This window comes from Mchenga conophoros, linkage group LG6 (genome assembly GCF_057382185.1).
Source record: "Mchenga conophoros isolate Kocher_MC1m ecotype Shallow Benthic linkage group LG6, M_conophoros_male_GT1.1, whole genome shotgun sequence".
Taxonomy (NCBI): domain Eukaryota; kingdom Metazoa; phylum Chordata; class Actinopteri; order Cichliformes; family Cichlidae; genus Mchenga; species Mchenga conophoros.
The window spans coordinates 18,641,835-18,666,233 of NC_140531.1; the positions used below are offsets into that span (position 1 = coordinate 18,641,835).

The 24,399-nt window shown below is 40.4% G+C and overlaps 1 protein-coding gene across 8 annotated transcripts in view; it reads left to right on the forward strand.

The window, feature by feature from the left end:
* The window catches only part of inpp4b (inositol polyphosphate-4-phosphatase type II B), a 177,832-nt gene that overhangs the window by 82,813 nt on the left and 70,620 nt on the right, over positions 1-24,399 (forward strand). For all 8 annotated transcript variants that reach the window (XM_085276578.1, XM_085276577.1, XM_085276579.1 and 5 more), the window contains 2 exons: positions 15,881-15,992; positions 21,511-21,580. In XM_085276578.1, the coding sequence (XP_085132704.1) occupies positions 15,881-15,992; positions 21,511-21,580 (182 nt within the window). The remainder of the gene's footprint in view (positions 1-15,880; positions 15,993-21,510; positions 21,581-24,399) is intronic.

Consider the following 24,399-nt stretch of genomic DNA (forward strand, 5'->3'; position numbering starts at 1 on the left):
AAATCTCATATCCCGATATAAGACATCTATCCTCCCAATAACGATATAAATCACAAAAATTTTGTACGTGGAGTCGGGTGTTTTAACCGATGCATGAAACGATAAATTTTTAGACATAAGTTGTAACGGCCGCCGTTTTCTTTGTGAGCATTTATTACGCGACGTGCTGCAGGGAAAAGCCTGTTCTAACGTTTGAGTCTAAGGTTTATTTTTTAGCAACTGACGGCTCTTTTTTGCTTCTCATCTGTAAACTCTCTGCATACTCGTTCACGTGATTCAGTTTATTTTGAAAAGTCTCAACAGGATCTTGAGCTTTATTGTGAAAGGTGTATGTGGAAAATAAACAAGCGGACACGCGATGGTTTTACCGTTGTTGTTGCTAATGACAACGCATAAAAACAGGCGCTTGTCCGTCAGTAGTGTGGTTATATTAAATATAAGAGAAAGAGAGAACTTTAAGAAATTAATATAGCCACTACAGTGACCATCAAAACAATGAAAAAATATTGCCGTAAACAGTTTATTTTGCGACACCACGAAACAAACGATAGACGTTTTTATATCGTCATCCGATATAAATCGTTATATCGAACAGCCCTATATAAGATTATAGACTGAATAAATGTACACCTTATAAATATGTCAAATTAAAAATAACACACAACACTACCACTATGTGTAATATACATGTGTATTTCCATTCAAGTGATGTTGAGTGTAAGTGCACACGCATGTATAAGTTCTCACCCCAACCCGTTGTGGTAGATGGACGCCCCCCCCTCCCCGAGCCTGGTTCTGCTGCTGGAGGTTTCTTCCTGTTAAAAGGGAGTTTTTCCTTCCCACTGTCGCCAAAGCCCTTGCTTACAGGGAGTCATATGATTGTTGGGGTTTTCTCTGTTGTGTTATTGTAGGTTCTACCTGTATAAATAAAATTGAAATTGAAATGTTGCGTGATACACTCTGGAAATCCCGTTTCAGATCTTTCCTTCCAAGAGCGTCCTTGAATGTGATACTGCATGATTAAATATAATTGTTAATTAATTATATAATAATTAAATGATTAAGTAAGCACAAGGGTTGCACGTGTACAAAAGCCCTACTTATCAGGACGACTTTTGACTTTTGCCATCCAGCTTCATTTATAAAGCCCTGCACATCCACACGGTTGTTATTCTGTTATTCTGGATAATAACGTCTCTGCTCAAGGTAGGGCTAGGAAGAGCTACACCAGTGTTTACATGATATCACGAAGTGATAAGTCACGGTACAGAGATGTAAACTCTAATGAGCCAAAGTAATTAATATGTATGGGTGAATAATACCTGGGAAATGGCCTTTTAGCTATATTATAATAAGCAGGATTTTATTTGGATTCCCAGACTGTACAAATCCCTCAACTCGTATGTTTAAAACATGTTTCGTCCATCGTTGCGCGCTCCTGTTGCCAAGATAACGCTGCTGCCGGATTTGTTTTGGTGTCTGATTCCTCTAACCTTGGGAAATCTCTAGAGTCACCAGCTCATCACCGTAACAAGCGTCTCAACAAACAAGGGTAACACACATCTGTTGGACTTGTGTTTGTCCAATCATGCATGCTGCATATCCACTGTGACATGTATCTTCCATTAGCATAACAAGAAGCTCGTGTTGACTCATAATGTTGACACTGTTTGTAGTAAACTGCGAGTTAGGCTACACTGCGGGGATGTACTGCTCGGGTGCTTTTCTATTGTTTTGTTCACCCACATTTACATAAGTGGCCACTCAGGTCTGGACACAAAAAGAGTCGGGATATGAGCGTGGATTTGTTGTTTTAGGCAAACGTGTAATCCCACAAATACAGAAACACAAACACACCACAATGGCTAGTGGATATGTGTCCAAATCCTCCATTTAATAGTCTCTATGTTTTTATGATGAAGGCTGACTGTAACTTTGCAAAGTCTAAACTGAGCCTAGCTGCTGTAGGTCAAGGTCAAATATTTATCTGGTAGCCTTAATCCAGTAAGAGTAAACTACACATTTTATTTATGTACAGTGGGTTGTTTTCTTTTAATTTTCACTTGTGAGAAAGAGGGTGAGAGGGAAAGCTATAAGTTAATTGTAAAGAAAGACATATAAATATATTGTATATATGTGTGGATGTGTGTGTGTAGGGCTGGGGGGTTGGACTGGGGGTTCTTTGCCTATCTCCCTTTTGTGTACATGAAAGAAAGGAAGCACAGAGAATCTATTATTACTATTGTATACAGACCACTGTTTGCATAAATGTCTCATTTCTATGCTGCTCCATATTAATCTGAAGTTATATATTTCTGGGAGACGTATAACACCATGCCCAGTGTCTTTTGAACACACTGGGAAGAAGCCTAGGCAGAATGATAACGCCCTGCCCGGTCTATATCAATGACCTGTGTCAATACTGCTCTTAAATCCCTTTCATTTACAGCGAATGGGGAAGCAAGCTGTGTGCTGCCTGCCATTACTGTATCTGAAAGCTAGTTTTTGATAGCAGAATTATGGCTGACCTTTCTTAGCGTGCTTTTTCATACAGACTTGTAGTATCTTGGGGAGAGTTATCCTGAGACTGACTGTTGTTATGACCTCAGTCTGCTTCTTAGAGTGTGTGACTGTAAATACTGCATTTTTCTTTTTTGAGTGTGTTAAATGTGACTTTATTGAGCTTTAAATTGGAATCCCGGTGGTCCAGTGACCATGTTGGAATGGCTGAAAAGCATTTTTAATTCTTCTGTGGAAATTTTAATTGGTTTAAAATGTGTCTATTTTCATCCTTTCTTAGTGTTTGTAAAGTTTAGCTTATTTCATATTCCATTTTTATTCTGTACCATCTGTTTAATGTTTGTTCTTTGTTAAGCATAGCGCACTTTCCCAGCATTCATTTTAATACGATGTGACATGCGCTGATTAAATGTGTTTGCCACCGGCAGAGCTTTTTGCAAACAGTATCTGGCTGTGAGCTTTTTGGCTTTTTCATGAACTGAAAGCCAGAAAGACTATCAATAAAACCCATATACAATCTTTACCATCATATATTGCACATGTTTTTTTACTCTTGAGAGTCACGTGAACAAAACGAGTGGTCAAATGCAATCAGTGCTCTGTCGCTAAGCAACTCCCTAAACCCAGTGAGATGCGAATTAACACATTTGCCTCATTCAAAACAGAAACTGATATTTGTTGATGAACACTTTCATTGTTCACTTATGCTGCACTTTGAACAGCCAGCAGTGAGTTAAACAGAAAATGAATACCTGAAAGAATTTATAGAGACCAGGGAGAGGACATCAGATGAGTGGTGGCTCCGTACTGAAACCTGAACAAACAGCACCTTCTCATTCTAGGTCATCAGTGATCTCATAGATATTTGCAAGGTGTCTTTATCAGTGTCATGACACAGCTCATCTGGTCATGGCAATAGTGAGACTAGTTTAAACTCTCAAATTACCATACTTTTCCTTTGTTTGTCATTTGTGTGTCTCTGAAACACAACACAACAGGAGAGGACTTTGAGGGGACGGTACACCTGCTGCTTGGTTTATGGTTTTTTGTCAGACTCGGGGAGCATGCTGTTGGTTTGTGTGGAGCCTTTCCCCTCATTGCCGGGTTTCAAAAATGGCGATTTTCATTTTTGCGAAGGTGTCTCATCAAGTGACACCACTGACTGGCCAATCAGATGCATGCAGTCTGCTGATGTCACATTTACGCATAATCTCAGATCGCTTGGAACTTCGTCCAAGCAGATGTTAAAAATGGTACCTGGTACGACGTGCTACCACCGAATGGAAAATCGCAAGTGTGCTCTATATTGTCAAAGTGCCATATATTGATTAAAATATCAAAACGCATTTGACCTCAAAGTCAACATATCGGTCTGAAGGTCAAAGTGATAATAATGCTACACAGACCTATGAAAGTATGTTTCCTACTGCTGTTGTTGGCACTGACAACATCTAGGGATGTAGGAGATGATATATGGTGAGTCTAAATAATTTAGTTAACTTTACGTTACTTTGGACCTCTGATCTCTTTTTCAAGGTCACATAAGGTTAAACTTTCAGAAAATGCTTGCCAGTTCTGCCAGTTATTAAAATAAGGGCTTCACTAGAGCAAGTAGTGCATTTGTTTGTACTGCACTGCAAGCTTCTTAAAGTATGTTTAAAAAGAACAGAGAAGCTAAATTAATATATAAAAAATGCAGTTCTATTCTTTCAAAGTAAAAACTGCCCAGAAAGTGAGCAGCTTTGTACTTTCAGAGTTTATTTTGTTGGATTTTTTGTTATTTTTGGATGTGTGTGTGTTTTGTTATAACTTTGACTGTTTTTCATTTTTATATATCTTTTGGTCGGGCAGCACTGTGGTTAGCACTGTTGCATCACAGCAAGAAGGTCCTGAGTTCAATTCCAGCATCAGGCTGGGATGTTTGGAGTTTGCATGTTCTCCCCATGTTTGCGTCGGTTCACTCTGGGTACTCCGCCTTCCTCCCACAGTCCAAAGAGATGCAGTTTGTGGGGATAGGTTAACTGGAAACTCTAAATTGCCCAAGTGTGAATGGTTGTGAAAAGGATAAGCAGTAGAAAATGAATGGATGGATATCTTTTGGTCCTTATTTCACTTATAGTCAGTTTCCTATATTTCCCACTTGTCAAGAAGCAGCCTTGGTTCACCTATGATCCCTTACCTGGAAGCAGCTTAATATGATTACACTACTACAGCTCATCAAATCTAAATAACAGAGATACTTGACCTCCAAACCTGTTGTTTAGTAAAAAACAGTCTGTGTTAAAGTTCACTTCAGCTTTTCCCAGATTTAAATCCAGTCACGCAATATGCAGATGAAGTTGGCATAGCTGGTTTGCTTAGTCATGAGCACCTTCTGGCCTAGCTAACGCATGAAGGTTAATTCTTGACACATACTTTTGTGTTTAACAATCATGCCTAATAATGAAAATAATTGTGGAATGTGGGTTTTCAGATTTGAGTTGAGATCGTTTAATCAAAAGTTATAATTTGGACTGAGTGGCTTTTCTCTAAAAGTCACATCTCACCATTGTTGGTTTAATAAAATAATTTACTAAGGAAGTTTTACTTTAGTCATTTGTGTTATTTCAACTAAATATTGTGCACTAAAAAAGTCACTCCTAAGAAACTGACTGCAGTTTATCTTAAAATATTGAAACAACTCAATGAAAAGCCACTGAGTTAACCACACAATATTTTCCTTAAATAACACAAATGACTCCTAACACAGGTGTATAAAACACGTTGACATAACTTTTTAAGTAAATCCAAAATGAAATAAAAAAAGTTTTTCTTGAGTGTCACGGGATTGTAGCAGAGCTGTGAAGTGAGCAATCAAAAGTCACAATCATCACTGCCGTGCCGAGAGAGGCACCACTGCATCCTCGTCTAAAGCACCTTTTTCAAACTAGTCTAAGAGCTGTTAGACACGCCAGAAGAGAGCAAAAACCCTGCAGCTTGTTGCTGTTTATTCTGCTTTACCACCATATGCCAGTTGCAAAGATGAAGCATCGCTAAAGGCTGATGGAACAAATGCCAACACAGGACACCACTCTTGAGAATCAAACCCAGCTTCACTATTGTCTCCATTCTGCCTCTGTTGCTTTAACTTCACCCCTGCAAAGTCCCCATGGATTACGAGTCTTTCGAGTGCCTTAACCTACATCCCTGCGTGCTTCACTCACCCGTTCCCATCTGTCATCCTGTGTGTGTGTGTGTGTGTGTGTGTGTGTGTGTGTGTGTGTGTGTGTGTGTGTGTGTGTGTGTGTGTGTGTGTGTGTGTCCGTGTGAAGAAAAGTGTGGGTGTGCAGGTGTATTTACGTTGTTTTACCACCTTAAACACTCTGCAGAGCCAAGACCTTCCTACCACGTCCCCTATTCAATTCCCTTGCTAGTAAGAGTCAATGGAGCACAAAACACCTATCATTTACTGCCTACCTGTGTCAACATGCCACTGGCACCACCTCAAGCAACAGTATCTCTTACACTCCATCTGCTTTCCTGTAGCTTACACGCACTCACGATCCTCCCTCCTCTCTAACACACACATGCACAGTGCTGTTTGCATACAGCATCCCCTTCAACCCCTCATTCAAAGCTATATAAGGCTTGTTGTTGCTCCTCTTCCCTGAGGCTGTTATATCAATAGTATAGTCCTTATGGCTTACTTCTAGTAGGGTTCCCAGGACCCTGACATGGAGCACACTGGCGTAAACCTGTTTCAGATTTCCAGTTAACGGTTTGGTAATGATGTAGAAAGAACCAAGCAGAGCGAGGGATTGCTCTTTTGCCGTTTCTCCTTGTCTCTCTGTGCACAATTTGTATGCATGCATTTCTGGCGTTACCGCTGTCTAATGTTGATGCCCGGGGCTTTGATGCCTTTAAAAGTGTCACCAAGGTCACAAACAGCAGATGTATTGATCAAATGACTTGCATAATCTATTTATCAAGCTACCGGTGCTGTTTTGCAAGTGCCGTTTGGCTCCTTGAAGACATATGTCTTAAAAGACTGTTTCCAAATCACTCAGCCGATGAAAATAGGATAGTAGAAAAGAGATCAAATGCGTGTTGTCAGGATGTGAGATGTCCAAATCCGTCAGACTGGACACTAAAAAGACTTTAACCCGTCTGCTCTCCAGTACAAAGTCTGTGTAATATCAGAATGTCCGACTGAGTCCATGTGTGAGTGTTTCCAGTCAGATAATGCATCTGACATGTGCAGTCTCCTGCTGCCTGACACATGGAAACACAGTCCTACTGAGCATCAGTTTAAATTCTTGATGTTTGGGTTCAACTGATTCCAAAAATGACATATTTTTATGGTTATTAAGTATTGCTTGTTAATTTGAATATGAAAGCATGAAAAAGAATGCCTCTAATATACATATATGCATCAATCCATTCTCTTCCACGTATACAATTCAGGGTTGCGGGGAGGGTGAAGTCTATTCCAGCTACAAACCAATTGTTTAAAATTATAACAATGAATAATAAAGTATTTATTAAAAGTTAGTTAGTTATGAGGGGAAATTTAAAAAAAAATAAGACTGAAGATCATTTTTAGTTTTAAATCTGCTCAGGAGTGAAATTGATTTTAGCCTTTTCTGAATGAAATATCGGTCTTTGTCCCAAGGAAGAGGAAGAGCATTTCTTCTCTTCTTTGTCCGGTCTTTCTTTGATCTAAAGGGTCATTAAGAGCTTCCATGTCTGGGCTGTTAAATTGATTACCATGTCAAAGCGGGGCCTTTCGCTGTGTTTGGGAGGTTTAGTTTCTTATCTGGTCAGCATCCATCCTGACACCTTGAAGGTGAAGTAAGAAGGCCCTTCTGGCACTTTCGTCTTCGTGAGTCTGGCGTTCTCACGTGTTCAAGATGATTCTGTTGGTTTTATGCTGACTTTTGAGTGAACGAAAAGGTGAAACGTTGAGCGTCAGCCGAGTGCTTTAGAAGATATGGAAATCGCTTCCCATTATGCTGTTATTGTATTTATCAGAATGTCCCTGCCGCTGATGTCCTACAGTGTCAAGTGTATTGCTTGAACTAATATTAGCCCGTGTTGTCAAATAATATCAAATCTCCCCAGTGCCATCAGCACCCGTTATCAGTATGTTTAGTGCTGGCCTTAAACAAATCATTTGTTTGGCTTTCTGTACTAGATGTGAGACGATGATAAGTTGTGCTTCTGCACAGTAGCACATTTATCAAAACTAATGAAATGAATAATCAAACCAGCATGGACATCACTTTTTGTGAACTGATTAAGTTGTTTAAAATGTGAAGAATAAATAAAATCCTTTGCTCTGATTTTTTGGCACTTACAGTTTGTCTCTGTTAAAAATTTTGGACCTTTTTTTGTAGTTTTCGATTTGATTTTATGTTTCATGCACAATGAGGAAAGTTACAAAACAGCACCAACCTTTCCACGATGGAGACATGCTTATGGGTCAACAAGGCTGCTGTGTCAAGAAAATTTTAGGTCATTTGCAGGGACAGATTGATAGTTTGAGCTCCTTAACTCCAGAGAATTACACTTTCTTCAAAGTTAATATAAAGCTACAGCCAGCAGCGAGACTCCTGAAGTCATCATACAGTGACTCCAAGAAGTTGTCCCGCCCAGTCCTTGACTCAATCCAGCACACAACCACATCATGATGGTTTCACACAACCAAGAAATAGCATGTTACTTACAGAGTTTTAGAGGCACTGTTCAAACATTTGTTGCATTTGGACAGAGCTGAGGTTGCTGTACCAGCCTGTATGCTAAGCTAAAGACCTCTCTACTCTTATTTAACAGAACACCTAAGGAAACAAGCTTAATAACACTCAAATCACACAAACATTAACACCTCTATCCATCGTCCTCTGTCCTCCAGTTGATTGTGTGCGTATCCTCTCAATACTGTTGGTCAGCTTCTTTTTATTTGAGATCAAAGGAGTCTGTTTTCCCCCAGGTTTATATCACTTTGTTGAAAAAGAAGTGAATATGTCATTACATTCGAAATGTGACTATGAGATTTTTTTAGATCCATTTGTCACAATTCAACACTTGCTGTTTATTGCGCTTTGCAAATGTAGCGTGATAGCTGGGTTTGACCTCTTACCACTTATGAGCTGATGGTGCTCCACTTACTGAATAAGTGGCTATGAAGGTCATCTGAGCATACAGGGCACTGCACTACCTGCCCACTTCCACTCAACCGTCCTCTCTACCAAATTGTCATTGATCTGCGTTTAGCTTTTCTGTGACTTAACATCGAATACATGCCAGACACACAGCTGACTGACTGGAACTGTTTATAAGAACGTTCACGTCTTAATTGTGACAACATGCTCGTAGTAGACGCAAAATAGAGTTGAAAGCAGGCAGCACATAATGGATATGTGTGCTTCTGTTTGTTGGGTGAGGTGAGGAAATAAGCAAATACAATATTTCTGCCTGTGATTGACACTCAGTGATTGCTCCTTCCTGTTCATATCTGGTCTTAAATTCCATTTTTATAGTTTGGCACATAAAAACTCATTTCTACTTAAGGATAGATTAGTTTTTTTCTATAAACATAAGGATTTGCAAAAGCGCGTTGGAAGAATTATTGGTGTTTCGTGCTCGCGGTCTCCTTCGAACAATTTCAGTGTCGAGGGACAAAATCCACTGTCCTTGTTCAAAATGCATTATAAGAAATCTTTAGAAGTCTGAATGAGGAAAATTGAGTGTCCTCAAAAAGGGTGCAAAATTCCTCCCTTGTGTTGCTGTCCCTCTGCTGCGGCTCTGCTGCCCATGAAGCCGCAAAGAGAGAATGTACTTTGGAAACTACTTGCTAAATCTATCTAGCTCACACTTGTGAAAGTTAAGATGCACCACAGAATGCATTTTTGCCCAGAACAAAGGCTGTGGATCGTCCCACGTCAGTGACAATGAAATAGCAGCGTGGGAGTTTTTTTTTTCACTGAAAAGTTTTTGGCAATCAATAATTTTTTCATGTACATATTGGTGGGTCAATGTTGTCTCAAGGGAGACTTAAAATGTGAGTCTATCTTTCGATTAAAGATATCCTCGGGGTGGGAATAGCCAGTAATGCCATTATGGTGCGTGTTTTTCATTTTGTGCTGACACATACTGCTGGGCTTAGCATCAATCCCAGTGTGTTCTTTTAAATGTGATTAAAGCGCATGGTCTCACAGTTTTGTTTATTTTGATGTTTTTTTGTTCTTTCGGTTTCTGCACGCAGTGGAAGTCTGTCAGCTTTTGTCTTTTTCAAGATTATTTTTGGGAGATTTATGCCTTTATTTGGAGTCTGTGAAGAGAAACAGAAAATAAAGGGAAGGAGAGGAGGGGAATCCATCCATCTGTTTATCTGTAGTTGGGGGTGGTGGTGGGAGGCTAAGAAGGGTCTATTCCAGGGTGTCCTCCAAGCTGGGCATGCCCAGAAAACCTCCAGAGGAAGGCACCCAGGAGAAGTCCTGATGCTTGAACCATCTCAGCTGGCTATTTTTGACGCAAAGGAGCAGCAACTCTGAACCCCCATGATGTCTGAGCTCCTCACCTTGAGCCCAAGGAAACTATTTTCAGGTGCCTTATTCAGTCATTTACTACCTAGAATTCACTAGTTTTGGCAGCAAACTGAAGTAATTTAGTAATAATAGTAAGAAGACGAAGCAACAGTGGTAGTGTTGAAAACAGTGGACTTGTCGGTGCAAAATGTGCATGAGGGTGGAGGTGGATGAGTGTTTTAAAGCAAAGAAAAACAACATGAAGGAACCATGAAGAGAAGCTCGGAGGTCATGACACAGCAGCCAGGCAGGAGACCTAGTGAAGTGTCAGCAACAGCTTTATAGTCTGCCTCAGGTCTTCCCATTTGGTACTGACAATCTCTGCCCTGCCCACCAGGTACCTGAAACACATCCAGCGGAAATCAGAGTTGAGAGAAAAAGGTGGGGGGTTGTCACAGCTGGAACATCGATTGACTGGCAAATGAAAAACTTCACCTTCTGACTTAACTCTTTTTCACCAAAACGATCCAGAACACCCGCGTTACTGCCGCTGTTGCTGCATCGATCCGCCCGTCCATCTGAAGCTTCATTATGCTGCAACTCATGAACAAAATGCCAAGATACTTAAATTCCTTCGCTCGGGGCATCGTCTCATCCTCTACCCAGAGGGAGCAGTCCACCGTTTTCAGGCGGCAGTAGCAGAATGATGCAGCAAATTGTCTGGCTGAAGAAGGAACTCGGTGCTAAGTGTGATTTGCGACCATTTGGTGTCTTTCTAAAAAATAAAAATTACATCACCCCAAGTCTGTCAGTTTCTTGATGTGTTCTCACATAAACTTCCAGACAGCAGATGTGCTTTAGGGTGTTAAATTCTGTTGAGATAATGCCTCGGCTGGTGGCAATAGTACTTTGTACGCTTAATAGTTTAACTAGTTTACACTGAAGCGTCCCTATAAGCCTTTACTGTAGGGAAATGACCATAATTTGATCTGCTCTAAGGTTTCTTTAGAAACAGAGCTGTAGATATTTACTAAATACTACACTGGCCCATGAATTAATCATTGAGTTTCCTGTGCTTTTCTGATAAACGCTTTCCTATCAAATCGCTTGCAGCTAAAGTTTTTCAAATTCAGTTAAACGTATAGCAATTGTCCCACAACAGTCATTAAGTGCCTACTTGTCAGCCGGAGTCTGGATTGATGTGACTGGCTGAAGAAATGGCATCCATTCTGGATATTTTTCCCCACCTTGCTTCTTCTGTAAAAATAGCTTATCCCAGATGGTTTCTGACAGCAGTTAAGCACTAACATAAAGTAAATGTAGTGTGAAGACAGTTCTCATCATGCAAGAATAGTAGTGTGTGTGTGTGTGTGTGTGTGTGTGTGTGTGTGTGTGTGCGTGTGTGTGTGTGTGTGTGTGTGTGAGAACTGGAACAAATAGGATGTGTTAAAATTCACAAATTGTCTGCAAGTATCAAGCTTCCGCTGACGTAGCTCCTGTTCTGCTTACTACAGATGTATTGCATCCGACAAACAGATTAGTTTTCTACTTCAGAATTTTACAGTTTGATCTCATTGATGTATTCCAGTTAATCGGCTTGTTTTCAATAAATGTTTGCCTGCTTCGCCTTTCAAGTTTAAAAAAACATCCTGAGCCCGAGAGCCGTTAAAATATCCTTAATTCTAACACAGAACTGAATTTTTACAATGGACACAGAGGGTGTTTTACATTAATTTTTCATTCAGACTGAATATATTGCGCATGGTGTAAGTCTCCTTCATCAAGTGAAAACCAGGGCAGTTTTTTTTTCTCAGGGAATAAATTTCAAGTGGTCCAGACATGCCAGAGAGAGTGTGCTCAGTGTAAGTGTCCCCTGGTGATTCTGTCCAGCTCTATGAACAATGCCTGCAGTAGAGTCTTATTGATTGAGTCAGTTCCCCAGTTACAAAATGCCCAATTACTCCGAATCACATGATTGTGTCATTTATCCCTAATGAAAAAAAAAAATCAGCATTAGAACTATGACTTCTAAAGCTGGCATTCTCCATTATTACTGTCTCATGTCCTAACATCTGTCCTTAGTAAAAACTAGCCAGGGCTATATTTAGCCACCGGTCCAGCTTTATATAGGTCAAGAATCCCATCCACACTTCCATTCCTTCACAACAAGGCTGTAGCACATTTGTTGCTGTTGTAGGATCCTTTTTGTATTTTTCTGACTACTTCTATTAACATTCAGCTTTAAGGTGTCCTCAAGAGCTCTTAAAAATGTCTTCTTTTGGCAAAACACAAATAGTTATTTGCGCGTTCTGGTGGGTAATTTAGTTTCTCACTGTTAAAGCAAAACCCCTTGCAAGAGTAAAAGCCATGAGTGTTTTTGCTTCTTTTCTGTGGCTATCAGGTGTTTCCCTCCTTGTGGCATCCCACAGAGAGAAAAACTGACGCTTTGCTGCTTTGAAGTGTTTTGATGAACTTTCCCCACCCACGGGCTGTTGAATTTAGCGTTATTGTCCTTTTCTTGACTTTGCTCTACAAACCTCTTTCCTTTTTTTTGGTCCACAAGAGAGCGGAAACAGGATTTTTGTTTGGTCAATTTTGCACCTGCGTTCATCCATTTAACCCAAGTTATCTAAACTTGTAGACTTCATGATCTTTGACCATTCGCTTATTTTCAGAGTGATGACAGGTTGAGTAAAAACTATTATGATGCCGCATCTATAGACAAAGACAAAACAATCAGTGTAAATGAGGTAGTGTGTCTCCAGACTGTACACCGGGCTCTGCGTTGCAGTGCAAGCCTATTATAGCAGAGTATAACTGCTCGTTTCACCAAACAAACAAAAAAAAGCAACCATTGCCATCTATCATCAAAGCACCAAAGAAGCAAAAAATAACAGTAGTAATGATAGTATTTCCAATAACAGTAGAAAAATAATGACAGTAATAATATTACTGTGGAAAACATGTAACTCATAATGATACTGAGGTCGCTGCTACATTGCAACGCACCCATAAATCCAGCTAAACCACTGGGCTGGATAGACTTGCTCAAACCAATCAAAGTGGGAAAATTAGTTTTCTTGGTTGCTAAATGTGGTGGTTTGAAAACACAGTTGTGTCACAGATCCTATGTACAGAAACATCAAGTCAGCAACATTGCTCAGGTCGTTGCCTTTTGCTCATTTAACTGAATACACACATCTCTTTTTTTAAAGAGTTTTAATAGGTATGTGAACCATCAGCAGTCATGTTACTGTGTTTCATACTTTGAAGAGCCATGCCAAATGAAGTTTAGTTTGTTTTCACCTGAAGGTAAATAATAATCGAGGTCGGGCTTTTACATGTTCAGTCCAAAGACAAGCATGTCAACTGCAAAACTGGTGTTTCTAAAGAGGCTGTGTGGAGCAAATAGATGATTTCTTTGTGTGTACTCAGCTTCCTGCGACCCTGGATGAATATGCCGTTAAAAAATGTGTACACAACCTTTTGTAAGTTCACAGTGAGGTAAGCCTGATGAAGCAGCTTAACTTTAAAATGTTACAGCCTAACAGAAAAAGGAAAAAAAGTTTTTGGGGGGGCATCATTAGTGGAAAAGATATTGTGTCATTAGTAGATAAAAACTGTACAAGAAGCAAAATTAAGATATGATGCTCAGCCGAAGCCTCCCGTCTTGTACAGATAATTGAAAGTATTATCATTTGCACTGTGCAGTGTATACAGTGTGTACTTAAGACATATAGCTCGTACATTTAGAGCTTATTAGTGCAAACTGGCCATTTGAAACAAATTGCATTGCATGCTCCCACGCTGGGAAATGTATCCGTAAACTACAAGAAAGCCTTTCAAAAGAAAATAACTGTTAAATGTAAGGCACTTCCCTGATAACTAATTATTTCTCAAATTGTGCCAGATTCACAGCAGACATTTTAAGCACATTATTTTTGTCACTTGAACAAAGCCATCTGATTAAGTGTTGTCATAAAAGAGATCCTGGGCCAATTAGATTAAAAAAAGAAAAAGATGGGCTCACAGGCAAAGAACAATCTGCAGATTTGTTTCCATGCCAGCTCCAACAGACGGAAAGTGACGAGGAGGGAGAAGAGGAGGGAATGTGGGAGTGGAGGGGGAAGGGTCTTTTTTTTTCTCCAAACAATGTCTTCTTTTTCAACAACAGCGCTCATCAAAACCTTCTAAGTTAATCGGAGGTCACTTCATGCTCGTGCTAAATGGCTTTAGTTAAAATAAAGGGGTGCCTCTGAAGACCAGGCATCCTGTCAGAAGTCTCTAACCTGCTTGTTTTTTAATGGAACAGAGAATTGGCTCTGCAGTGATTGAGCTAAATCGAATCATCCCAGCCCTTTTAAATAGGCTGCAGAAGAGTCCTTTTCCTCACAAACAGCAGTAATATAAAAGAAAATTGTATTTGAGTAGGTGCTGAGTTTATGTTTGGCTGCAAATCAAAACAAACAAAAAAAATCCTAATATATCTCTCAAAGGCATACTGTAAGTTAATTACGTTAAAGCAATTCTAACTGAGTCTCTTGTCCACCTAAATGGGGAGTTTCATTAGTGGATTGCGGCGCAGTAATCTAAAGAGTAGGGGACCACTGTAACCCCTAAGGTTTGCCTTGGGAGGACTATCACAGAACACGATGTGTGTTAATCTCCATTTCCTCGATTATGTGTGGGCCGCTCTCAGCACATAATGTTTGTTCAAAGTCAGGGTGACTTTCTTTTCCCGTGCTTGGGTCCTCTGTTGCGCAGGAACGGGAGGGGGCACGCTAAAAAATGGGGAAGAAACAAGAAGATGAGCAGAGGAGTAAACACTGAGACAGGTGTCTGGCAAGGGACAATGATTGGATTTATAAACCGGCCAATGTTATTTTCTCTGCTTGGAGACTACTGTAAGGCATTAAGTGCTAACTGAAGCTCCCAGGGTCCCACTCCACAGACACTTTCCCTTCACTCTCCAACCTCTCGATCCCCGTCCTCTTCTCCAGTTTTCACTCACATTGCTTCCCGCATCTCCTTTCTTACCTTTTTCTCACGGGTGCCTTTAGATTTTCTTCTTTTGTGTCTGCCCAAGATTGATTGGCCTCGAAAGCATCCTTTTTGCTTCCATCACCATCCTTGCATTTTCTTCTCCTCGGGCAGGGGTGTGTCATCCATCCTCCTGTCTCCCCAGACCAGTGGCTGATGCACAACATCCAATATTTTCTCCAGCTGGAGTGGAACTGAGCACATTAGGGATGGGTCTGTTAAGGTGATCAGACTCGCTCCCGCTATACCCGGGAACCATTTTTCTTCATTTGAGAGCGTCTGTCTTCCTGCCAATACTATAGATTTTCTATCAGCTCCTTAATCATGGCCCCATGATTGGGAAAGTGATTAGTCAGGTCTCTCCGATATGAAAACTCTAGTATCAATTTTCATATCTGTCGGGGCACATAGCCTGGTTTAATAAACCACTATTTGAACAGTTAGATGAAACGTTCTTTCCTTCACCCCCATCAGCTTCCTGCTGAAGCGCGCTGGGATTTTATTCTGCATGCAAAACTCCTGGGCAAAATCTGTCAGGAAAAGGAATCGCCACAGTGCAAGCGTCCATGTCCTGATTCCACTTTTTACTCAAAGCTTTATAATTTCACAACCTGTGCAAGGCTGGAAATAAGCTTATTAGGTTTGCCGAGTCAGGGGGGGCTGACATGAAGATGAATATTTCTGAGGCCCGTAGAGGGGCAGTAGCTAGAGGAAAATATCATTTAACAGATGAGACTTTTATTTAACAGCTTGAATGAAGAGGCCAAAAGTGAATGTATCTTTTTCTCTCTCTCTCTCTTCATGTCTTGCTTTAGGTCATCTGATGGTGTGTGCACAGCAGGAACAGTGGTGGTGAGTCGTCTGAAGATGGGGGAGATGGAGGAGGTTGATGTGGACCAGATCACCACAGACATACCGTCACAGAAGGTAAGGTTAGCGGGCTGACTAGACGAAGCAGGAGCGGGAGTCTCCATGTGCCAGACGCCTCGTGCTAATACTAGGATTAGACAGGCACTGCACAAGTCCTCCAATGAGATTAAATAAACTTCAGTAAAACCTAATAGGGATTTACAGGATGTGAGTACGTTTAATGTCTGAATGCCTATATGTTGATACCGAAAGGGTTTTAAAAGAATGATATTGACACACATACACTCACAAATCTATTTGTCTCAAACCGTTACGCATTCTTCTCTACTCTTAACTGGGCTCTGAGATCACACAACGTCATCATCAGGAAGTTAAAAGAGGAAGAAGGAGTATTCTCCTTCAGAGTCTGAGTTTTTGAGGCGCCACCAGACCGAAAGTAGAGTTGTGCATATGCACTCCTGATTTGATTTCTGCATTTCTCTGCACATTCCTAAGAGGCCGTGATTTGTCAGGTGAATTCATGCTGTAGATCTCAGGGAAATCAGTTAAAAAAAAACAAAAAAACAAAGCTCTTGGGATATTTCTCATCCGTAAATAGGAACAGCTTTGTAGAGCAGCACAGAGGCCAGCTGTTGATTTCCTGTTTGTGTGGATAATTGTGTGTTTTTTGTACGTTGTGTTTGTGTATGCGTGTGATTCATGTCTTATATAATTGACCGAGGGCCTCTACATGGCTGACTGGCTTTCTGTTCTGCCCACCCCTGTTAATGGTGCAGGGAGGTTCCCTGCTAGGCTCCAGCATGTCACTGAAAATCTGCCCATGTCGCCTTGATGAATGTGTTGCCCTATGCGTGTGCGTGTGTGTGCGCATTTGTCTTGTCACAGCATATTTCCTTGTGTGTATCGTTGCTGTTGTTGAAGATGAAGGAAGGAAAGAAGGAAGGGCTATGACAAATCCAGGGGAAGGCTCACTTTAGACTCAGGACTCTCTTGTAGGGAAGTTCTCTTATTCCCTCCTTGTTCAAGGTACCTTAGTCATGTTCATGTGCTGCTGCCTAATTTACATATTTGCACATGCTTGTAAGTCTGTGTTTGATCAGTCCGTGTCATCGCTTAGGTGGTTGCTGCTCATGAATATCCCACTGACCCTGCAAAAATAATCAGCTGAAGCAAGAAAGATACTCCAGTCACCTTTGATCTGATCTCTTTACATATTTTAGCCTTCAAAGAGCCATCTAACAGATGCTGCCTACCGTTACAATGGGACTCCTTTCGCAGCTGAGGCCCTTAGCTCATTGTTAATACTTATCATTAGACGAGAAACTTGCCCAGTAAAATCTGCCCATTCTGTCCAATGGACACAGTTTACTCTGGAGTTAGTGTGTGTGACTCTGTGTGGCTGCTGTTGGTTGATGTCTGTTTTATTCAGGATCAGTTTCTGAGCTAGGAGAGGTGATGGATCGTCCCTAGCAGTCATTAAAGTCCTTTTCTGGGGACAGATTTGGCTGTCTGGCTGTGTTAGATGGTTCATCAGACAGGCCAGAGCTGGGATACAGCGAGCATGAAAGATTGCTAGTTGTCAGTGGTTCACGTTGCTTTGACGAAGAAACCCAGGCATAATTCAAAAAAAACATCATTTTAACTGGTGTGCATGTGTGTTTTTATGAAAAGCAGAGTGTAAAGTTAAGAGTACAGCTTCACCTCCTTTCTGTGTGAATTTGACTATTTTATACATTTTAAGGGTCTGCTACATTAAAGCCCCAGGGTTTGTATCAGTTTCTTTCAACCTTTTCAGGACCAAAACCTCAAGAATAAAAAATGTAAGAAATAAGTTAATGATGTGCCACTACACTGTAGGCTTTGGTACTCAGAACGTCTGGTTTAATAACTGTTGGCCACAGTAGTCCAGTGCAGAAGCTCTAACCCTAACTCAGTGTTATTTCACCCAACACAAAAGTCAGAGTTGCAGCTAATGTATCGTCTTTGTTTTATATTAGCTAAAACATAACTTTTGTCTAGCACTAAAATCATGCAATCCTGTAATTACCTTACAGGGTCAATGACAGTCAATTTTTTATTTTTTAATCAATTAATATACTGGGGGAGGTGGGGGTCCATGTCCATGTCCATGTCTCATTCCCTTTCACCTTCATTACCTCACCATTACAACACCGCTGCTTCAGTGTGCAAACTACCACCAATTAAATAAATGAGAAATGAAAAGGATTCAGACCATCACATTTTACAGGAAACACAAAAAGTCCTAGAAATTAGGGCTGGGCGATATGGCCTAAAATCCATATCGCGATATAATTTGAAGCACGTGTGGTAATGATATATATCGCGATATATTGTGTTCTTCTGTCTAACGTATTTTCCACACTATAAGGCACACTTAAAATCCTTTAATTTTCTCAAAAATCGAGTGTGCCTTATGTATGAATTCTGGTTGTGCTTACTGACCTCGAACCGATTTTGGTGTGCAGAAATCTGTTAAAAAATGTTTTGATGGATTGTCAGAGCATTACGGCTGCCGTAGTAAGGAGCTTCGCGGAGTAATCTGGGTCCAAAGCTCCGTCTCTTCAGGTCCCAAAGTCAAACGAACACTGAGAGTTAAAAACGGTTTAAATTCTTTCATCTTTAATAAAATCATCAGCGTTGCTGCTTTATCGGGTGTAACAATTAAGTTTTACATCCATGCATCCATGAAAACAGAATTTATTAAATTTAACGGAGTTAGAAGTTAACAGGAAGTTAGCTCGCTAGTTTCCACCTAAACATGACATACCATGTTCTGACTGAGAGATTTTTGAAACTAACTAAAACGTACAGCTCTGCTACCACTTCCGACATAAATGAAGACAGAAAACTAAACAGCAGTGGCGTTTGCAGGGTTACTGAAGTTGGACTACCTGGTATATAATGTTCTGCTACGGGATTGCTAGCGACACAGCTATGTTAGCATAACATTAGCACAGTGAAGCTGGAGGATGAACGCCAAGTTTTTTTCCACTTGATAAAAGTTAACGTGAAGGATTCTGGTGGTTAGGGACAAATGCAATCGTATAGCAGGATGCTATAGACGGGCCAGACTTCAGTCAGGAGAACAACTGAGATTATTCATCCACAATAGGAGGTTAGTTATTAATATACTGCAACAACATGGGAACAGTACAGCTGCGAGAGAATTCAACATTAATGAATCAATGGTACTGAAGTGGAGGAAGCGCAGTTTTTGGCTTTCCCCATATTTCAAAAGTGCTTCATCTCTTTGCTATGACTGTCGCCCGGCATAATTTGCAGATGATAATGGTTGTAGCCACTGCGATGCTTTCGACCGCGATGCGCTATCGCGATAGAGCGGTATAGTCAAAATCTCTATCGGTGGCCAAATTTATATCGTTTCTATCATATATCGTTTATATCGCCCAGCCCTACTAGAAATGTACCTGTTTAGTGTCTGTCAGATTTTTCCCTACAAGAGATTTGTAGCTTCTTAGTTCACCTTGTCGAGTTGCTGTTATGCATCGGACCTGCGGTTTGCGACATCCTGCAGTTCAAAACAGTTAGAAATAGTACATTCACAGTTTGTTGCCTCTTCAACTGATGGAAGAGCAGCTGTAATGGTCCAACAGAAAGTCATTAAACCGAAAGTCATTTAACTCCAAATGTCTGCTGTTGGTCTCTGTAAATGGAACAGGATGTCTTCCTGTACAGAGATTTGGGTAAAAGAGGGTGACAGACTAAATCTAAATCTGAAAAGGTGTAGATAAAGGCCTCAGGTTGGCTTGGGGGAGATCCTACTTACCATAATGCTTTCTGGGCTGTCATTTTCAACCAGTGAAATAAAACCAGTGTTTCTACTAATTCTGATGTCAGTCTCCACTTCATGTTGCAGCTTCTGAGCCAGGTTGTAACAGTGGGAACACCCACTTTTTCACAAATCACACAAATTTTTAATAATTGTGTGTAACTTAGGCTACATCCACACGTACACGGGTATTTTTGAAAACGGAGATTTTCCGTTTTAGTTTTAAAAACTTATCCCGTCCACATGTAAACGCAAAAATGAAGGAAAATGCTGCTAGGAACATGCCAAAGCAACAGGTGGCGATATATTCCTAACCGTGTAGAAATGTTGGCCAATCAGAAGTCTAGAAGCCTCGGTGGGAAATAGTAAACATAGATGGGGCATAGAAGCAGAACCAAGTTGTATGTGTGGAGGGACAGTAACTGTGTGTATATATGTAAGCATTTAAACACTGCAGAGAGTACAATTAACAGTAATAGTATTGTAGAAATGCATTTCACCGAAACAATAACGTGGCGCACAGTGTGACGTCAAAAAAGGCGCACACCTTTGACGCTGCGTGCAAAAAATGAGTTTTAGTAAATACGCCGTTTACATGTGGACGAAAGGGGAAAACACATAGAAGAATCTCAGTTTTCAAAAATACCCGGGTACGTGTGGACGGAGCCTTAGATAAGTTATCAAGATTTTGTTTTTAAAAGGAAAAAAACAGAAAATATTTAACACTCAGCCAGAAACAGAGTCGCCCTCTGTTGGCCTTTAAAGACAGCTGCAGGTTTATGGCACTTCCACATGCTTTATATTTTCAGATTGTCCATATTTTTCCCTCTCACACCCAGCTCGTCACATCTATCCCTTCGCTGACCCTGGTTCTGTCCAATGTTTCTTCCTGCTAAAAGGGTTTTTTACTCCCACGGTCACCAAGTGGTTGTTCATAGGAGGGTCATCTGATTGTTGGGGTTTCCTTTCTATCAGTGTAGATCTTTACTTCACAATATGAAGCACCTTGAGATGATTATTGTTGTGATTTGGCACTATATGAATACAACTGAAATGAAAATTAAATTGAATTGAATTTCTTCCAAAGTCTTTTGCTTGCTTGAGAAATTTCATTTTGGAAAATTGCACCTAAACTAATTCAGAACATTAGAGTATACTGCAAGTTTTATGAGAGTGGATTTTTTGTCTCTTGTTGGTTACTGTTGTAATGATTAAGCAATGAAATAACCACATTAAAAGATATTGGATCTTTTGCCTAGTAGGACACAGTAATTGAGAGATTAAAGCTGTGTGGTCTCCCATCTCTCCTAAGTAAAACCAGGTAATTTACTGTATGTCAGTTGATAGTTTGAAATTTTGAAAGTTTGAAATTTACCAGCTGAAGAAACCGTATATATTTATAGATGTATATGTATAGATAGAAAGATAGATATGGGTTTTTTAATGTAATTATGCTTATGTGAGCAGCTTTATGGTTCTCTAGCAGAACACGGATCAAACTACCGGAATTTTACCTGCTGGCTACAGCTTTGGCGCTAAAGTACCTCTCAGTGTGTCAAAGCTAAATTAGGATTTTCAAACTCGAGCTGCCACCAAATTAGAGTATATGTCACATCAAGTCTCAGTGTCAGGCTGCACTTAAATGTGGTTGCCGTCACAGGCGACAGTTTGTGATCAAAGCCTGAAAGCACATCAGAGAAATGCTTTACTGTTCATGCTCATGTTTGCCAGTTTTCATCTTGTCTTTTCTTCTGTTCTTTCCAGTGTCCACTGGTATGTGAGTCTGCGCACCATTCTTGCACCGACAGAGAAAATAACCCATTGACCGGGCCAGGTATGAGTCACACCCTGAGCACCTGTAATTTCACCACTTATTGCTGGATAATGTTGCAATAAAAATGCCTCTAATTTCCCCTTCTTGAAAGAACTCTATAATGGCCTTGAAGGAAAGGCTGAAAGACTCTATTATAATGCATTTAATACATTAACATCATGTAACGTCTTCATCTAAAAGTCTGTTAATGCTCTGCATCTGTTTAACCTTGAGTAACTTCTCTATGAATAACATTTGAAGTCTATGCTGTGTCCTTTTTCTTGATTAAAGAATTTTATCTTCCCTGCTTACATTTACTATGCGCCAAAGTGTTTTTAGACAGACAGAGACTAGTGAGAGGTGTCTGACAATGTTAGCCTGCTCAGTTCTTTGTAGACTAACTAAAGATGATCAGAAGATGTCATATGAGCTGCGTGAGACTAATTTAGTGGTAACACAGAAAGTCAGCTCACTCACCGGTTAGAAAAGAGAGCATTGCAGAGAGAAAATGAAAGACATGTAGACGGAAAAGCGTGTGACTTGAAAAGGTCACAACTCCTGCTGTGTTAAAACTTCACAGCCCCTTTTTCAAAGGAAACTTGGGAGACACACATCCATTTGTTCCACACATCCATTTTCTCCTGTACCTGGATCCCCTTAGCCTCCCCGAGCTCCCCAGCAGCCGCACGCCTGTTGTCATGGTGTCATTGCTGCTTACTGTTTCTACTGTGATTAACTAGTGAACTGCAGCCATGTTTGCAGGTGCACATCTGCAGCCTGTCAAAACAATACCCTCCCCACAGATACAGCCAGATTGAGTAACGCAATTTAGTCTTCCACTTTTATTACCTTTCAAAATGAGCATGCAGAGAACAGGGAGATAGCAGAGCCCACGCGCAGCAATTCTCGGCAAGTCATTTTCTTAAGAGGTGTCAGGAAGGGAAATGGAGGCGTCTGATTGGTGGACAGATTAGTGTGGCGGCAGGGGGGAGTCCGGGGGTTAATCCGCTTCGCTGATGGGGGTGGAAGTCAGCAAACTGTTGCTCCTCCGATTAAGGCTGTGCCCTCACCCCTTTCTCTCCATGTATCTCCTCATTTATTTTTGTCAACCCATTAAAGTTTTTCGAATCCCCGTGCCAACGATTTTTGATTTTCACATTTCATTTAGATGCAATTATGAACCCTCTCAAGAGTTGTTCAGGCTAGTCATAATTAAATTGTCATTAATTTCAACATCTTAAGCGCCGTAGAAAAATAATATTAAGCCCGTCTGCAGTCTGTCTGACTTATCGTTATTGTCCTTAAGAGAATCTCTTGCTGTCTGTGTGGAGTTTTTATAGTGTAGTAGCCTGTCTACTGCTATGCAGTTAAGTCAGTAAAAGGTCACAAGATTAACACTAATAGAAATGCCTTTCGTGCAGAGCTTTGGAAAATCTTTTGCTGCATTTCTTGCGGTGCTTGCTGTGGTTACTGTATGGTAGTTTTCTCTATTTGATTTCAGTATATTCTTTGCTATTCTCATCATCTAGATATCACATAAAAAGCATCCAGCACATGGACCATATGTAAACCCCACAAAGACAACCCCCAACAAGAATGGGACTTCTGTTCTGTACCCTGATCATTTGTTTCTCTTTATTATCATGTTTAAATTCCTGAGTGGTAGTACACTTTGTTGGAGAGTGGATGTCAACCATGGATTTGTTAAGAATAATTAAAAGCTATGGAGTTGTATATGCATTTGTAATATCTATATAAAGTACCAAAACAGTGTGGGGGGATGGTATCAGATGGTAAGGAAGAATGTTTGTTCATGGTTTTATAACACCAAAGGAAGTCTACAACACAAACCGATTATCCAAACTCAGTTATTCTTGGATTTGGTCCCGAAATGATGACGTTAACCAAACAATCAAATCCAGTCAGACTAGCATGAAATACTGTTGGCTGGTGGCGAAGATGGGAATTGTTGGAATAGTTTTTAACATTTTTTATTACAGTTGTTTTGTTTTGATTTGTAAAGGTTACCCAGTTTTTACTAAGAAACTATCTTTTATTAAACCACATATAAAGCTGCTGCTTAAGTCAGTCAAGTAGCACATTGCATCACATTGCATCCTAAATGAAAACTTACCACATAAGGACTCCCACTGTCGTGTGCCTTCTGGAACCCATCTGAAGGGCATCGCTGAACTTTAACACTCGAGGACAAATGACGTAGCAGTGTGAGGATTAATGGCTCAGACACTAGGTTTCAAAACGAGGACTCAGACAGACGACCTTGAAAAAAACAAAAAAACAACAGTTTACGTCCATCAGTGTTATAGTGCTGTATAAGGGCTTCTTATGGGGACTGTTTTCTGCACTGCCAGTAGGAGCATGAGTATGGCTTCCATTTATGAATTAAGGCAAAAAAAAAAATTGATTTTTTTTTTCCTGCTACGCATGTTTGACTACCCATTGCAAGATTTTCAAGGTTTCACTCTGAGTGCTTCAGCTCTGCAAACAGAAAGGAGTACTACACACAGTTTAAGGCTCACAGCTTTCTTGCCCTCTGCTGCTAGCATGCAGATAAGAGCATTAGAGCTGTTTTTCGTTTCCAGCCTTCAATTGCTGCTATTAGCCACTCTCTGCAAGAAAAAAAATAAAGATGGGACTCAACGTGAATCAGTTTTAATGGAAGAGCTGGGCACTGGGGTTCGTAAGGAAACTTTCAAAATGATTCAATGGACCGTTCCTCAGTGTTGCACAATAAATAAGCAATTAATATGGTAATGGAGGAAATAATAAGGCAAAGATTAGTAGGACAAGGTTACGTGTTTTGCTCTGCTGTGCTGTCA